This window comes from Hippocampus zosterae, chromosome 11 (genome assembly GCF_025434085.1).
Source record: "Hippocampus zosterae strain Florida chromosome 11, ASM2543408v3, whole genome shotgun sequence".
Taxonomy (NCBI): Eukaryota; Metazoa; Chordata; class Actinopteri; order Syngnathiformes; family Syngnathidae; genus Hippocampus; species Hippocampus zosterae.
The window spans coordinates 7,258,239-7,276,944 of record NC_067461.1 but is presented as its reverse complement, the minus strand read 5'-3'; the positions used below and the strand labels follow the sequence as shown (position 1 = coordinate 7,276,944).

General features: G+C 39.8%; 1 protein-coding gene across 2 annotated transcripts; it reads left to right on the top strand.

The window, feature by feature from the left end:
• Window positions 1–430: 430 nt before the first annotated feature.
• On the top strand, window positions 431–18,648 carry pank1a (pantothenate kinase 1a). Of its 2 annotated transcripts, none has more exons than XM_052080590.1 (8): window positions 431–1,434; window positions 7,590–7,736; window positions 8,453–8,658; window positions 9,295–9,548; window positions 11,024–11,200; window positions 11,742–11,865; window positions 13,073–13,198; window positions 13,815–18,648. In XM_052080590.1, the coding sequence occupies exons 1-8, from the start codon at window positions 1,170–1,172 to the stop codon at window positions 13,872–13,874; spliced, it is 1,359 nt and encodes a 452-aa protein (XP_051936550.1). In that variant the 5' UTR covers window positions 431–1,169; the 3' UTR covers window positions 13,875–18,648. The 2 variants fall into 2 exon arrangements, with proteins under 2 accessions (XP_051936550.1, XP_051936551.1); XM_052080591.1 differs by lacking the exon at window positions 431–1,434 and adding an exon at window positions 1,768–1,985.
• The last annotated feature ends 58 nt before the right edge of the window (window positions 18,649–18,706 follow it).

Below are 18,706 nucleotides of genomic sequence, written 5' to 3'. Positions count from 1 at the left end.
AGAGTGGATCTTTTAGGCATGCAGTGAAAATGTATGGTCAGAAATAAAATGGTAAATTTTGACGTATTTTGTTCCTATTCAAAATAAAATGTTTTGGGAACACATCTGGATAGGATGTGCATAGTATGTGCCCCTCGCCCCTCCCACCGAATTTAAATTGCCCATCCCGATACAGTATAGTACAGCCTGTCCTATGTGTGTCTTACTTCAACCCAACACCAGATGGTGAAAAGGTGCCTTATTAAAAAATCGGCTCCATTTGAGAATGCAAATTTACAATAGGGGGAGCAAAAAAAAAACAATTGCTAATTTCTATGAACGGTCATGGTTTTTTTTTAAACGCGGCTAAGCTTTGCTTAGGTCACTTGCAATTGCCATTTTTTCTTGGATCCTTGCGTCTTTTCTGCTTTGTGCGTGACATTCTTGCATTGAGCCGATCGATGATTTTGCCCTCGCATGCGAGAACAGCAACATTTCGCGACTGCGTGTTGACAGGCGGCTATGTGCACATCATTCCGGTATGTAGAGGGGAGGGGTGCGCTGCACGCTGCACAGGGAGTGACAGCGGCTCTTATAAAAATAAAGCCCGCCGCAGCTGCACACTCCATGCTGGCCTGTCTGCCTGCTGGCTTGCGTGGGCAAATTCACCTCCGTTGATAAAGTGGATCGGATGAGCCAGAGTTGAATCGTGTTTATATTTCGGAATTAAAAAACGGTCCACGGAGGTGAACGGTTTTTTCGCGGACTCGCTGGGTGACGTCGAAGACGACGCGGAGGTCGGTCGGTTCTCGTCTCCTAATGTAGGGAAATGACCGCGAGTGACCTCGAAGCGACTGCTGGCTTGGTTTAGCAACAGTCAGTGTCGCCAGTTGGTTTTATCGTCAAACAATTGCACTAGCGATAAAATACGTTCGGCCCGCCACGACGGGGTTCGGCTCATTTGGGAGGACGGCGCGGTTGTTTCTTAGGAGCTACCGTATATTGGCTAACGCTAATTAGCTCTCGGTTTAGTTTCGCCACAGAGTTGCTAAACCAAAGCTAGGCTACTTTAGCTTTTATTGCCCGCTTCCCGGCACCCGTAGATGTTACAGCGAAACTAGACCCATTCCTACCCAGTATCTGGCGGCTCGCTTCCCATTGTCGAAGCTAAGGTAGCCCTAGCTGCTGCTATGGATAAAGCAAAGTCAACGGTGGACAAAAAAGGGACGACATCGGGACTCTTCCGCGTCAACAACGGCCCAAGTCAGAGGAGCTACAACGGGCACATCAACGGGTGCGTGGGCGCGCTCGCTTCGGCCAGCAGCAGCGGCGGCAACCAGTACGAGACCAACACTCGCCATATGCACCGAGGGGACAATGTGGAATGCAACGGCTCGCCGGCGAAGAAGAGCAGGCTTCGGAGGAGGACCGAGTCGACGAGGCGGCACAGACCACGTAAGTGAGGGCCTCACTTTATGAGGGAATATTTAATACTTTTACCCAACAACGTAGCAGTATTTTGACATTCATTTTAGCGAAAATAACTCAAGACTAGATAGGCGTGTTGTCGTAAAATATTCATGGTTTTGTTTGCGTCCTACTGTCATTCTGATGGGTTGTAGTAAATCGGTATGGCGTTCTCGGCTTTTACATACATTTGGCTGTGTTGGTCACCCTCTGATTGGTCGACACCCGGTGGCGGAAAAGCTCCTGATAAGTGGGCTTGGCTGAGGGAGGCCAATCAGCGTTCGACTCTTGTCTCCAGGCCAGCCTGTGAATGGGATTTGGCCACGCCCTCTTATTTACCCAGCGTTCCAGAGCAATATGAGTGAAAATCACTCTGTTCAAAACTTTGTGAGGCTTTTATATGTGCAGAATATTGAAAAGTGCCACAGTGGGTTTCAGCCTTAGATGTTTTGCAGTTTTGCTACACTTCCATGACCGTTTTTAAATTGATGCACTGATATTTTGTGTCACCATGAAATTGAGAACTCAAAAGAAACCTGGTAAGTCTTTTAATTTGAAATATTTAACCACAATTTTAATGCGTCTGCACTTTGTATTCCTCAACTTCTTATTATTTAACCCACGTTTAAAAGAATGTTAACTTTACAGAGGTTATAGTCTCTCCGGTATGTCGCCTCTTTGCACATTGTTGAGATGAACAGAGGAGGGCTTGTTGTTGCGACAAAAACAGATTTTATTGTGTAGCTGTACATTCAGGGGCTTGGTGATAAGTGTAGACTGTCAACATTCCTAACTTAAAGGGGGCGGGGAAGTGCCGGGACTGGGTTTGCACATCGTTTTTGTGTTCCCACTGTCAAGGGAACTGTGGTCACTTGGTTCTTGATAAATGATCATTGTTCTGAACAGGTAGATTGCTCCTCATCACCACTTTATTTATTCTGAAAGTGACTCGATACTTGAGCAGGGTTCTTCCTGGCTCGACCCGAGGCAGACATGGTACCATTTGGATCATTTGCACAAGTATTTACATGTGTCTTGTACTTTAATGATTCGATCTTTCCTAAAATGTGACTTTTGCCTCAACAAATACTCTCTTCTCATACGAGGTGTATCTGGAAAGCTGAAAATACAGTACATGTATATATGTACAGTATATTTTTAATCCTATGTACCACATACACACAATTTGTTTTATCTGCTCTCAAATGATTCAGGTTTTTGGGCATGACATCGAACCGCAGAAATGTGAGCATGCTGTCAGCTCAACTGTTTTATGTTTGGAGATTCATGTCAAGCTTGGCACTCGCCAAGCCAATCATTTTGAAATTTTATCTCTGAGCAAGTGTAACAATAATATTAGTCAAATAGTGATGGTTGTCATTTAATTATTCCAAAAATGAAGCATACAAAACATACTTTTTTTTGTTGTTGTAATCATTACAGGATTGGCATTACAGGATATACCTGTTTAATATGACTTTACATTTTGTACATTATGATATCAATCATTCTTTTCTGATTGGCTGGAGGAAATCATGTATCTTTAACATATTGATGGTGAGAGTTTATGTAGCCAACTATGCCTTTAAAAAAAAGCGATATGTTTTAAAAAGTAATAAAAACATACCAGATCATTTTCTAAATTTCATTAAGTTGTTATTTTGAGAAATTAGCAATTGGTCAAATTTTACTTTAAAGCTATATTTTAAAAAATACATTAAAACATACACAACAGCTTAGCGATTACATAATATTTTTTGTTGTTGGGGGGGGGGTGATTTGAGGATTTTATTTTATGGACGTATCCGCTAAACATTTTACAACTACTGGTACAGGAAAATCATTTAAAAAAAATTGTTTTACTGAAGCGTGAGTGACGTTCTGTCGATGCTAAATAAAGTACACAGAAGACCAAAACCTTCCCATTGTACACACAGTAGATTTCCTGGTATAAATGATGACTTTGACAAGATTAGCGATGAACGTGCATTAAAATAGCAAGTTGTGTCCGGCCGGCAAACCGATGTATTAAAGAACACCCCCCACTACCCCTTACATAATCGTGGTAGCGGGGGGTGCCGCTTGCACACCACCTCCTTTTTAATGGCTATGTTGTCTTTGGAGGAAAGCCAGTCAGCCATCCTGCTAAATGCCACTGAGAGCATTTCGGCAGGGATGTTTTGTCCCATAAAGCGCGTGTTTAAAAAAAAAAAAAAACCTCACGTTTGTGTCCTGCTCCACACTTCACTGTACTTTTAACATGATGCAGGCCAACAACAATAAAATGAAAACCAGCAAACAATTTACTTGGCGGCACACTGAACATTCACTCTTTCACCTGATCATGTTGTCAGGTTACAGTATGGTGTCAAACATAAGCCCCGGGGGCCAGATCTGGCCCGCCACGTCATTTTATGTGGCCCGCGAAAGCAGTTGAAACCTGTCAACTTCCATGATCCTTTCTAAAATGTCGACCAAAATTTTTAATTCTTATTATATAATATTCTAATTCTAATTATATAATAAATAAGAGATATATTCGAAGCATTTTGTTGTTGCCAAACCCCTCATGAAAGTAACTTCAACAGTAGTTGAATCAACGGTTATTCCTGACTTCTTGATATGGTTTCAGTCATAACGGCCCTCCAAGTGAAACGGTAACTAAAATGTGGCCCGCCGAAAATGAGTTTGGGTTATGGGTTGATATTATCGATGCATGAAAGGGATAATGCCGCACAACCACATTTGCCAATCCAGTAAATACTTGACGCCAACTCTATTGTTCAACTGTGTTTTTTTTATGAGTCAAATAGAACCTTGCACTTTGTCACCAACATGAAATCAAGGAACCCCCCCCCCCCCCCCAATAAAAACGCACTCAAAAGAAGCCTGACTCACTCGACTTGTTGTACAACAATGCCTGTAATTACAGTTTATGCGGAGCTCCTGTTTGTCCTTGAAAACTACCCAGTCATTGCAAATTTTTGAGTTCTAGTTTGGTTTTATTTGACGAGCACCCACTTCACCCTCCAATCACGACGGGAACACTCAGGAATTTGATGAATAATTTCCCCTCGTTCTGGAAGAAGGCACATCTGTTCCAACGGTTAAAAACAAGTTTCAATGTCTTCATAAAGTTGAAAGTCGACAAGCCCTGAATCTAAACGGGACGAATGCTCAAAACTTCTCGTGCGTCACTTTGAATCGAGCCTTTTTGTCTTCTTATCACACACGCGCATGAGTCGAGCCAAAGATGAGCTTAAAGGTTCGCTCATTGGAAAGTAAAGAGAAAAAGCAGAGTCATTCTAAGAGGCTGATCGGTAAGATATAATAGATTGGTCAGCTATTAACACACACACACACACACACACACACACACACACACAAAGATACACAAATAGTCTTTTAATCTACATGGAGTGACGCGCCACCCACTCCTAAATCTTCCCCCTTGTCATGTTGACCCTTGGCTGGATGACAAAACATCTACGCGTGCGTATGTGTGCAGGTGATAAGCATGACAAATCAGTTTTTGTCTGTACAGAAACAAGTTGTGTTGTGCAGTTGTTACTCCATTAAGTGACTGATAAAACAGGAACAGTGTGTGGGATTTTAAACCGAAGAATTACAAAAATATATATACCGGTACACTAAATAAAGTAACAAGCAACAGAGGAACACATCTAACTCGAATGGTTTTCCGTCATTGTATTTTCTATTCGCTGCGCAGCTTGTTTCTTGTGAGCTGAACCTTTTATTCTCCTAATTGAAAACTTCATTCTTTTTTTTTTATTTCAAAATGTTGACAGCATGGTTTTAAGATGAATCCTATCATGCACCCTGTAACCCGATAACACGATAAACTGTCCGCTGTAGTAACCGCTGTCCCCGAAATGGTTAAGACTTTATTCTCATAAAATTCTGATATTTTTGTCGTAAGATTTAATAAGATAATTATTGTTGTCATAAGATTCTATGACTTTATTCTGTCATTAAAATAATTATGCCTGGTTGCAGTTTCGGCTTTTGTAAATTTTACCTATAATTGCGAGACTAATAAAGGTTTCTTATCTTAAAGGGATTTTCTTTTGGAACCTTAGCCCCCATTACTTGCTGAGTATGTCTTTCTTTTTGGCAAAATTGAGAAATTTGTGACATCCCTTGAGCCTCTTAACAAAAAGGTTTGGGATCATAGTTTGTGGCATATGGTTTAAATTACAAATCTAGCGAATTAAAATCACTTTTATGGGGAAAACAATTATTTGTGCATTCTCGCTATTCGAGGGTCAACAACGAATGGTCCGAATACGCTTTGAGGAAACTGTTGCCCGTTGCAAGCGCAGACAGAAAAGTGCTTCTTGATATGGATGGGATATCTTACGTCAGTGTTGTTTGCTGTTGTTCTTTTTCGTGAGGGGGAGCTCATGTTTACGGACCTTAGATGAGGTCAGTAGGTAAGAGGGTAGCGGAACAAGAGTCGAGGCGACCCCGCCAGGTTCGGAAACGGGACACTTTTCATTCATTGGCTGCGTCACGAGCAGCAGGTGCGACGTGATGGAAAGAAACTCGCGTGATTGCTCCGTCCGAGGCTGTTGTGATTCCATTGACGCGATGCTGACATAAATTAGGTCGATAAGTCTCTCATGATCTGGATCCTTATCAGGCTTCTGCATAGCTTGTCGATGGGGTGATGGTTTGAATCGGGCCTGCTGGGTGGAGGGACACATCTAAAAAGGGCTAAACAGGGGCTCTGGAGGACCGGACTTGGTCACCACTGCATATCTACGATATCTACTCTCTCTCTATATAAAAGAGAAAATGTTTATTTATTATTATTTTTTTTAACCTGCATGTGGATTAGGCTGTGGTTTATTACAGTACTGCAATGTTGAAGTAACCTTGTGCGATCGGCCGACAAGCTTTGTATTGTTCTTGAGGAAGCGCTCTAATTGGTGGAAATGTCATCACAACACGGATTCATGCCACAGAAACGACAGGCGCCACTCGACCTTTAGTAAACCCTCCCACGCCAGTCAGGTTTCGTCATGTCTGTTGTGAGCGCGGCGTCTCCCGGCGCTCGGGGCGTCTGATCGACACACTCGCGCTGCTTTGAAAAGGAGCCGCGCGCCCATGGAGGAATTTTAGGACATTTGTCAATATTGTATGTGAAAGTGAGAACATACACTGTGCGGTTCCTGCTATTAGGATTCTTTTTCCCCCTCTTAATTTTTTTTTTTTAATTTCTAAAAGTATGGTGCCTTTATTCTAGCTGCATTCCAGCAGTACAGCTTGATTTTGTGCATAAAGAGAATAAAGGGTGTAATATTTTATGAATTTTATGAGACTGAAGCCCTAGTTGTATGAGGAAAAAAATTAAATCTTGGGAGAATTAGCGTTGAATATTATGAGAAAAAAAGTAAATAATTTTATAAGAATAAAGGCAGAATATTACGAGGGAAAACATAATAAATTAGTGACAATAGCATCTTCATATTATGTGGAAAAAAGTCAAAATCTTATGAGAATCACGTCTTATTTAAAAAAAAAAATCTATTTTATAAGAAGGAAAAAGAGTCTAAAATTTTACCGAGAAAAAAAAGTCTCAATCTTCGGAGAATAAATAATAAAAATAAAAAAATTAAAAAAAATAATTTTATGAGAAGAAATCTGTAACATTACACAAATAATCCCACAAGTCCTATTTTTATGATGGTAAAGTTGTCCTCATTATTGGGGTAAAGCAATAATCTAATAAACGTGAAGTTCAAAAAAAAATGATTACCATTTTATAGGAATAAAATGATCATTTTCAACATGTAACATTGGTCTTAAAAATTGTCATCTGTCAACAACAGTCATCAAATTGATAAGCGGATATTGGCACCAAGACAACACGAAGTGTGAAAATGACAATAAAAAGGGACGATTGATGGCGATTTTTCGAGGGTGGCTGTTTCCACGGCAACTTACACAGGACTCTGAAATTCTCACCAACCTGACAAGCAGGTTGCACTCTTTTTTCTTTTTTTTTTTCCAACCCACCGACACCGCCAGTGTCATGCGATAACCTGTTGTTATATGATAGCCGTTTGTTTTTGGCGGAGCTAAAAAGAAATGACTCATCCTCCTGTGTCTCCCAATAGCGTTCCCATGGTTCGGGATGGACATCGGCGGCACGCTAGTCAAGCTGGTCTATTTCGAGCCAGTGGACATCACGGCGGAAGAAGAGCAGGAGGAGGTGGAGAACCTCAAATCCATCCGCCGATATCTTACCTCAAACGTGGCCTATGGTAAAAAACAAAACAAACAAAATCTACACTCTTTCTTTCCTGTGCAGTCAACCCTCGCCGTATGCAAGAGTTAGGAACTATGCAGAGACTAAAAATATATATTTTAATTGTTTTACCTCCCCCACAGTCTGCTTGAAAGACTTACTTTCATTAAAACACATTCATTAGCATCTGCTTTTGCTTTCTCGCTAAAAAGAGAGAATTTGCGGGAAGAGAGAAAAAAAGACTCGCAGTTCTACAAATAATGTGAGGTGTGCTCGCTTCAAGTTGTTTGTCATTCCCCACTGAAGTTTACTGTAAAACTGCCAAAATTCAACTAAGCATTATAAATTCAAAGGCAAATTCTTCAACCAAGACATCTAATTTCTTCTCACAAGAGTCTGCTTGCTTCATGCTAATGCATGATGTGAAGTGCCATGACAGGGTAACAGAAATTAGTGCATATTTTAAGGTAGAGTATATTCTAAACCTTCGAAACAACCGCTGCTTTAACACACATGTAGAAGAAACACATCAAAACAGAGTTTACAAAATAAAAGCCAATTAGCAGTGTAGAAATATATTAGAAAAATCATTGCTTAAAGATGTACCATGCGGTGTGGCTATTGAGTGAATGCTTTTAATTATGCTCCCCACAAAAATAATTTGCAAATGGGCAAAGGTTGACTGTACACGTGATTGTGGGTGGTCATGTAAGACGACGTCCTCCCTGCTAGGCAAGACGGGCGTGCGCGACGTCCACTTGGAGTTGCGCAACCTGACCATGTGCGGCCGCACGGGCAACCTGCACTTCATCCGCTTCCCCACGCAGGCCATGCCGCTCTTCATCCACATGGGCCGCGAGAAGAACTTTTCCAGTCTGCACACCACGCTCTGTGCCACCGGCGGCGGCGCTTACAAGTTCGAGGACGATTTCCGCGCCGTGAGTGTTACTCCACAGAAATGCTACATCCTTTAGTACAGTGGAACCCCGCTATTCATGGTGCATTGGCAGGAGGGTGGGGGGGTTGTCCAAACCCATAATAAACATTCAATATTTCTTTTCCATGAAAAATTATTATTAATAAAAAAACACAAAGACAATTATGCTATTTTTGTTCGCCTTTGTTTTACGTCTTGTTTTGTGTGTTAGCTTTAAGCCAGGAAACATTCATGAGACAAAAGCTTTTTTGTTTGGTTAGCTGCATGTGTTAATGTCCTTTGGCGGGAATGTTTTATCTTTGTTGAAAGTGATGACGTGGTCATTGTTTGTGTGAATAAAATGGCCAAAAAAAATCTGTTTTAAAAGAGCTAATGCTAGTCAATTAAATTAATAGGTAATAGGTTGTGCCTTATAGCACTATGACATTGATGCTATTTTTTTAGCCTTTCCCTTGCGTTTTGGATTGTGTGTTAGCATTAAGCTAGCATACATTCGCCAGACAACATTGTTGTGTGGTTAGCTATACAATGTTTAATTGTCTTTGTTTTATGTTTCATTTTGTTAGAGGCCAGTGGTAACTTTTTCATCAAAACGCCATCATCCACAATCCTAACGCTGTCCTGCGTTTTTGTCCAGTTGGCCAACCTTGAGTTACTGAAGCTGGACGAACTGGACTGCCTGATCCGTGGGCTGCTGTTCATGGACCGGGTGGGCTTCAACGGCCACCCCGAGTGCTACTACTTCCACAACCCCTCGGACACGCAGAGCTGCGTCAAGCAGCAGTGCACACTGGACAACCCTTTCCCAATGCTGCTGGTCAACATCGGCTCCGGCGTCTCGATCCTTGCCGTCTACTCTGAGGACGACTACAAGCGCGTCACCGGGACCAGGTCAGTGCCTTTGATCACTGTTTTGAATCTCAATGTTGATGATTAAAGTGCACGGAGTTGGCTTATAATTATGGTGAAATACACTTTTTAGCAATTCAATAATATAGTAACCTTTGCCTGGTTTTGGTAAAATTCTCTTTTTTTACCATGCATTTTATTGGTTCGCTTTTTAAAACATGTTAAGAAAAATCCTATGGAGTCAACAAAATAAAAAGATAAGAAAACCTTTATTTGTCTCACAATGGAGAAATGACCAATTTAAAGGAGCAACATTATGAAAGTAGAAGAACAAAAAGTATATAAATAAATATAAAATATAAGTATCGGTATATTAAAATAGGTAAGTGGGAGTGAGTCCAGTCCAATTCAAAACTAGATATTTTTTCTTTCGGTTGCATTATTATTTTAAAGTATTTATTTACTTCATATCTTGTGCAATACATCCTAAAAATAAATGTAAATAAATAGAAAAGCAATTATTATTTTTAAAAAATTAAAAGAATACAAATTAATCAAGAGGAATAACTGGGTGCACCCAATTATTGCTGCTTTTTAACATTAAATATTACACACCATATGCTTTCATGCCAAAACTAATTTTAAAAAATAGTTTAGTTTGACTCTATATTTTGGATTGTATTTTTGTATGTGTTTAGTCTCTCATATAGTCTAGTATTGATGTATTTTGTATTGTATGCTAATGATCCTGTGGTAAAAACACCAAAAAAACGGCTTTTGAGATTAAAAACGATAACGTTTCCCCTCAGTGTCAAATAAATGACTGATAAAGCTGCTTTGTCACCTAGAAAACGTGCTAAAGGTGAACATAGTTAACATATTTACACCGCTCATCTTTATGTAATATCTCCCTGCATTACGCAACAGATACAGTAAGATTAGAGAAGTATTTTTATGACACATGGGAAGTTATCCAATCCCACCTTACTTACAGTACTGCCTCTGTCATCCCATTTCTGGTATTTTTTTAAGTCAATATTTACAAGTGTAATTGAGTTAATTGGTATAATAATATTGGCTAGACAAGTCCCTGGAAACACACACAAAAAAAAAAACCACACACTGAGTCATTTGTTGTGTGCTTTGAGGTGAAGTCGAGTTGATTTGGATTAATTCAAATGTCGATTTGGAGCTCTTTTCATTGCCTTTTTTTCCTGCCTTTCCAGATTATTGCACTTCATCGCCCTCTAGTGATATTTTTGGACCTATACAGTCTAAGAATACTGTATATATTTTTTTGTTTGTTTGTTTTGATGGGAATGTTTTATCAACATGTAAAAGCTCATACGACTTACGATTTTTAATATATAATAATCAAATTCACACATAAGAAAAAAATATGATCGGAATTATTACATATAATTAACCATATTGGCCGAACGAATGCTATAACTGACAATTATTTTGATCATTGTAAATCTCGTTTATTCATATAAAGTGTTCTTTCTCCTCCTTAGCCTGGGAGGTGGTACATTCCTCGGCCTTTGCTGCCTACTGACGGGCTGCGAGACGTTTGAGGAAGCTCTGGAGATGGCGAGCAAGGGCGACTCCACCAACGTGGACAAGCTGGTCAAGGACATCTACGGCGGCGACTACGAGCGCTTCGGCTTGCAGGGCTCGGCCGTGGCGTCCAGGTGAGTGTGTGCAGCCAGCACTACGTTTCCCATAGCGCTTTAAAATCTCGATTCAGTGCTTAGCAAGGAGCGGATTCCACAAACTCCGCAACTCACTTCAACATAGTTCCTTAGAACCAACTTCCCACATGATGGCACCAAGATGATGCTTTTATTGTTTTGCCATGAGCACGAAAACGGTGAACTAACAGTGGATAGTTTGCCCCCCCCAAAAAAGTCTGTCAATAGATGAATTTGATATTGCCAATATACTTGGCGATTAATTTAATTAAAATTGGCAATCCGACTTTAGTGAATAAAATCTGAGATTATATTTTCAGGGCCGGTAGAAACACAGTAGTCGTTGCAAACAACACAAACTCAAGTTAGACCGTTTGCCTGTTCATCTCCCATTCAGATCGGCTCAAAGGTTAAGCCGTGAAGCAAAAGTTACATCAAAAACGCGGTCGTTTTTATCTCTTGTCGCTGTGTTATCTGTTATCGTGTAAAAAAAAAAAACAACACATGCCGGCACACTGAATGTGATGTTCTTCTTTGTCAGTTTTGGTCACATGATGGGCAAAGAGAAGCGCGACACCATCAGCAAGGAGGACCTGGCGCGAGCCACGCTGGTCACCATTACCAACAACATTGGCTCCATCGCCCGCATGTGCGCCGTCAATGAGGTAAATGCGGGAAAAGTCCCGACGATGCGTTTTAAAGGAATGAAACGGCAGGACTTGTGACTTTCTGAGTGCGGTGGGCTTCTTTACAGTGTTGCCTTGTGGCAATGGCAATCAAGCAGCATTGTACAGGGCTATCACGGCACGCAGAGCCGCAGCAAAGATGTTGGCATGAAATAAAAAGAGGGTGGAAATTTTATGATGATTATTATAAATACCCATATATAATACTATAGATTTATTAGAATCATTTATTGATTTTTTTTTAGGACCCCTTTAAATGTTATTTATGTCGGCTTTACTGGATATAAATATATCTTTTATATCCATCTGTTTTCTATAGTCCTTGTCCTCACGAGAGTCATATGAAAAATGCCATCTTTTTTGCCATCTAAACTTTTAATTTTAAGAATACAATAAAATATTTTGAAATATAGTTATAATGTTATGAATCTTGTATGAACTTTTTGAAATGGTAGAAAATAAATAATAATAAATCCAATATTCATCAATAATACGTACACTGCATTTCGAAAAAAAAGTAAATCGAAAATGTGGAAAAATCCAACAATAATTGAAATAAATCAGTCAATAAATGATGCAGCAAACTTTTTTATTTGCTGCATCATTTATCCTTTATTTATTTATTCAGTTGTTTTTAGATCATACCTTTTTTTATTTTCTTTTTTTATTTTCTCCCAATGCATTTCAATGGGCGTCAATTATTTTCGCAATTCACGAGTCAGCGTGATCCCGATCCACCATGAATAACAGAAAATTATTCATTTGTATGATTATAAATATTTATTTGTCTCTAATATTGCTAAGTTTTCATATATTTTATTGTTTTTGTAGATTTTACGTTTTACATATACAGGTATTTGGCTATTTTATCTTTATTTTATTTTTTTTCCTTTTTATATGTATAAAAAAGATAAATGAATGGTGAGTGTATATTTTGATGTGCAGTATAGTGTATTTATTTTTTCCTTTGGAATTTGTGGTAATTTTGTTCTGCCATGTTCTACCCAATACTCAATCTGCTCGAGTTAGCTCATCTGCACCACCATGTGGTGATGAGTTGACATATGACTTTTGTTTTTGAGGTTGATGACACAGAGACATATCATATACTTTTATTGAGATACAGTACATGTATAACACTTTTTATCATTTTGATGGCAATGACGAAACGTTTTTGACATGACAGAAAATTGAGCGCGTGGTGTTTGTTGGCAACTTTCTGCGCATCAACACGGTGTCCACCAAATTGCTGGCCTACGCCATGGACTTCTGGTCCAAAGGACAGCTGCGAGCACTCTTCCTCGAGCATGAGGTAAAAAGACACATTTCAACAACATTAACTCTTACACAAGTACAAACTGCACTCAAACTATTTCGATGTAGATACAATTGCCTACTCTCCAAACAAAACAAGACAACATAAGACTCTCAGAAACACAATGCCTTATCATCATATGTTATCACTCGTGTAGCAATCGAGCAAGTTAGCAAGTACCAGAACAAGCAGCTTGTACCATAAGATAATTTAGGAGTGTACATCTTCTCTCAGTGCTCCTTGTCAAACATCACAAACAGCTGGACATCAATGTGCAACACTCCTCACACAAGATCTATTTATTTATTTATATTTTAACACAAAGTTGGTTGAGATTCATATCAACCGTATGGCAGGTAAGGAGGTGGTTAGTGCATGAATCCAGTCACAGAAAGAAAAAAAAAACTTGTCTTATGAGAATGGTGGGAATGGAATTAGCTAGTGGCTAACACAACAAGCTAACATCACTGTCCACATTGTCACTCACTCTACTTTTTCTTGACAAACATCAGGAACAGCTAGACTCAAATACGCCAAGAAGAGCTAATTGAAAGTCATTTTGTTCACAAATAGCTGCTAAATTGAACAAACACGTTTCTGTGGTTCCCCTTAGGGCTACTTTGGAGCCGTGGGCGCACTGATGGAGCTTCTCAAGACCACCGAGGACCCCTGAGTGGCCTATCTCCTTCCAATGCTGTGATGTCATCAACTCTGGAAACCCTGCGAACGCCGCAGAGGCTGCTAAAGGAATCACTACAAGACGCAAGAAAGCAAGCATGGGGAAAAGCCATCGGGGGACCTCGTGTACGTAGCCATCAAAGTGTAGAGGTTGTACTATTGTAATTACTAATTTATGCTAATTGACTTTGTTCTAGCCCGAGTTTTTACTGACGCGCTACTGTAGCATCATGCCCCCAGGAAAACGGTGGGATCTCTTTACGATGAGAGGAACTCAAACAGGGGATTAGCCAAAATGCTGCTAAACTAATACAAAAGTTGCCCCCTTGTGGTCAAATAGGAACGTCACTGCACACGGCCTTTTACTTTTGTTTCCCTTTGTGACTCCCAGTGTGGACCAACATTGTGTCTTCTTCTGAGCTACGCTTCAGGTAGCATCGCTTGTGTTTGTCTTGCATCTCTTTGCCTTGCGCCAAGCTATTCCTCGCCATCACGTCACTTCGGTCAAGACATAGCTGCCCATGTCCCATTTTTATTTCTGGACTTGTCTCCAAACCAATGTCAAATATGTCGAAATCTTTGGTTCACAGGTGGTCAGTTCGTCCCTTCGTCAAGCCAACGGGAATAGGAACACTAGCATGGGGTAGAAAGTCTGGCAAAGTGAGCAACATAAAATTTCTCCATTGCGAGACTAATAAAGGTTTTCTTATTTTCTTATTAAAACATGCCCTACAATATCCACTTGTCGCTAAAAGTGGAGCTAGCCATTCGGAAGCTCGCGCGAGAAGCTAATGCCACCTAGAAATCCGGGAAGTAGAAACCTGCCAAAGTAAGCATTAAGCATGGCCTTCCACATCCACTTCATACTTAATGCTAAAATGCTAAAAGTGGACCATCTCAAGCTACTGTCACTGTCCTTACGCCTTATGTCACGCTTCTTTGTGTTATCTAGCCTTCAGTTGAATACCTCTGAGATATTACAGACGCCTTTCTTCAGAATATGAAATTAGCGGTACAATCGTTTTTTTTAATCCAAATATTTATTTCCCTCCCAGGTGGTTCGTTTTGGTCAGGTGTGAACACAAGAAATAAACATTATACCGGTTTTTATGCTAATGCTATCAACTATTGATAGCGTTAGCATACATCATCAGTTTTGTGTCAATACGTACCTTGAAAAGTGCACTCGGCTATTTGTTGGTATTGCAAGCCTTGCTAGATTGTCCAAGTAATTGCTTTTTTTCTTTTGTCGGCTTGACGCTGAATGCTAAATTTGAAACCCTCCCGCATCCTTCCTTACAACTTTCATGCTTGTCTGTGCCATCTCATCCACCCTTCTGTTAAATCCCTCTTTAACGTCACTTGTCAACACATTTTATCATGAATCTTTAGCATTAATATTGGCACTAGCATTTTTTTTTCATCAAACTACAGTTCTTACCCTCACTGGTATGATTTTTGGTCATGTAAAAATCCGATGTGACCCAAAACTTTGTAATGGGGATGTAACCAGAGGTAGTTGGCATTAGCATAGCATCTTCGGTTTAGCAGTCCAAGACGCACACCGACTTAAAGGTGCTCTCGACTACTTGATGGTATTCCGCGGCCTTGCTAGATTGTCTAATTTGTTGCTGTTTGTACGTGCTAGCCTGTAAGCCAAACGCACTTCCTGTTTACGTTGGCTTAACCGATAGAAGGGGTGTTCTGGTTAGACCAGAGTCAAAACACACTGAGGTGACACGACTAGAGCAGATAATACATGTGCAAAACAACCTTCGAGTCCACAATTTTTGTGTATATTTGTTGTTCACTTCGATCTCCGTACGCCCCGCTTTACTCTACCATCCAACCATGTTTATTGTCACCTTAAGTCACTCCCTTCACAGCTAGCTTGCAGCTAGCAAAAAGTCTCAAAGGTTTCACATCCGTTAACCATCAGCCGGAAACTAACCAACCGTTTCTCTCTTTTCTTTCTTCTCACGGTTTTTGTGGTGCTCGTTGCCCTGGTGATGTTTTGAGTGTGTCCTCGAACCCACTGACCTCCTCCCCTCAACACACACACACACACACATACACACGTGCACACACACCGTCTGTAGGCCTCCAGGCCTTCATGTTTCTAACCTCTCATGTACTCCACGTTGTTCTTGACTTCAGTGTCTATTTCCTGTTGCATACGTTGAGTTCACAAAATTAGAAGCATGGCCGCTGTCAGGTCTTCCCAGTGCCATCCCGTCAAACTTCTGTTCCGACTCTGATACTACCTTGGACATGTGTGTACAATTGCTGTCAAATGGTGACAATTGTTTTCAACACAACAATGCGTGAGAAGAGAGTGTCAAGTCTTCCCACCCCCGCCCTAGCCGTACCGTTTTACACAATCCCGCCTTTGTTACGGTTCTTATACTACCTCCGAAGCCGGAATATTGCCGAATAGATTGTTCCCTCATTCCTTGTCACCGCTGTCAGCCCTAATGTTACACAGTGGTACTAAAATGTTGATAAAACCTCAACAACCTTCATCGGATACTGTACATACAACTGGATTGTTTTATTTAATTATTCTTGTCAGTAATATTTAATTGTTTGTTTTTTTTTCATGTTGGTTCACAAGTTCTGTCATGACTGCGAGCATGTGGTAAATTCGAACCACAAAATGTCTACCCGGGTGGCCATTTTGTGGTTAAAAACACCAAGTACACTACAGAATATCTATGGCTAACAATGTAAAAGTCACAGGGTTTTTCCTGGCTTAAATTGAGACTGAGGTGGTACCATTCTGATCCTGTTCATGTATTTACGTGTGTTTCTATTGCTGTTTCTTTTGACACATTTCTTGAAACATACCACTTGCCTTGAAAAATACTAAAACACGTCTGTTTATTTTCTTCCAAGTTGGACATTTCTTTTGGATACAAAAAGAAAAACATGTAGAAAAATCACCCCGACTCATTGGCAGTAGGCAAGGAAATCATGATTTTAGCAGCATTTTTGATGTGTACTATTTCGATTTCAGTCAAAAATTAACCCAGCTATTTCAATGGTCAGGGAATCGCCAGGTTTCATGATGAGAGAGTCCAAAATTAGGAGGAGATCGCCACCTCCAAATTTTATTTGCTGGAAAAACCCTGCAATTGAAGGTACACTCTCTTGTGATCGACACAACCTTACGATAATTGTGCTAACGTGTTAATTATTTGGGTGGGGGGGGGGGGGGGGTTCAGTGTTTGCTCTCCGATTGAACATTAAGTTATGCGATGATTTCTATGTTAGCGACAATGCTAACACAACAAAGTGCTGGGACCATGCCTTTTTTAAAATGACTTTCACCTGTGAGCTACTTTGCTATGCAGTTTAGCATCCTGATTCATGGAAGCACTTTGTGCATTTATTTGAAATCCTTGATATCCATTTAAGGTCCGTGTACTATTAAGCTCTTTGACACATGCTAAAAAAAAAAGACCACTTGGATATGCAAGTGTGACAGCAAATATATAGACCTCCTCCTCCTTTGCGTCTTGTCCTGCTGATTTTTATATGAGCGCCACTGGCGAAAGTGTGTAAGCGTGGAACCATTTAACATTAGTTTGGGTGGACAAATGTTTCATGGCAAGCGCTTTGTATCCGAGTGAACCTCGTTTGTTGTGACGTCATTGCCTCTTGCACAACTTGAAAATGATTTTAATGTTTTTATTGTTGTTGTTGTTGTTTTTTTGAATCCTTACTGGTTGTCAAAGAAACATCCCGTTGACCAGTCCAAGCCTTTAAACTCGTGATACCGGGGAGAAAATGTTGAATTAAAACGATTGTCTGGAATGCTTGACATGTTTAATTGGTTGTGTATTTGTGTGTAGCTTTTTGTAAATATGAATAATGATCTATCCTACACCAGCAACTTGTCTCTTGTTTTAACATGGACAGCTTTCACATGCATCGTCTGTATTGTGATACAAGTGACATTGGGATCCTGAATAATTGATGTTGTGGAAGGAAATCATCCACCATATGTCGCAATGTCTCTGAAAGTCATGAAAACTCACAATATGATACCCCAATATTTTTACAGTATAAATGTTGGCGGCGAAAAAAGTCTCCAATATGTCCTGATATAGTTCTTAAAAAGGAAAACCTAAGTTACAATGTTATCTTAATGTATTTCCCACGATAGCAAATGGTATCACGATACAGGGATTGTCTAATAATTGTGATATCGAGGGAATAACGATACCTTGTAAATGTATATATTGGATGAAAAATATGTAAGATTAAATGTACATATGCACTTAATTAAGGAGACTGTGATTATTTTGCCACGACACCAATGGTGTCATGGTACTTTTTTTTCCAACAAAATTGAAGATATACATTGGAAGACAATTCTGTCCACAATTTGATAAACAAAAAACAGTTTTATTGCAATGGTTTCCAAAAAATGCCAACGGTATCATGATATGGCAATTGCATGATAAGTGATATAAATAATGGAAGAAAAGTATTTATACATTTATTTATAGATCACAATGTTGTAATGACTCATGAAATAATTCTGTCGCAGTGATATCAATAGGTTCCACAATGCAGATCCACAGTCAGTCAATTTTAGCATTTATTTTTGGAATTGTAAAGTTAATTTTAGATGTTTGTGAAAGCTGTCGCTGGTTTAATCATTTCTGCTGCTTTTAACAAAAAAAAAGTGCCATGTGCAATGCGTATGTAATGATGTGAACAAGACTTTTTCTCAAAAGGAATAAAAGTGAACCTGGATGAAATCAGTCTCCTCAATGCTTATTACTCACAACGAGTGGCATTTGGGAAAAAAACACATTT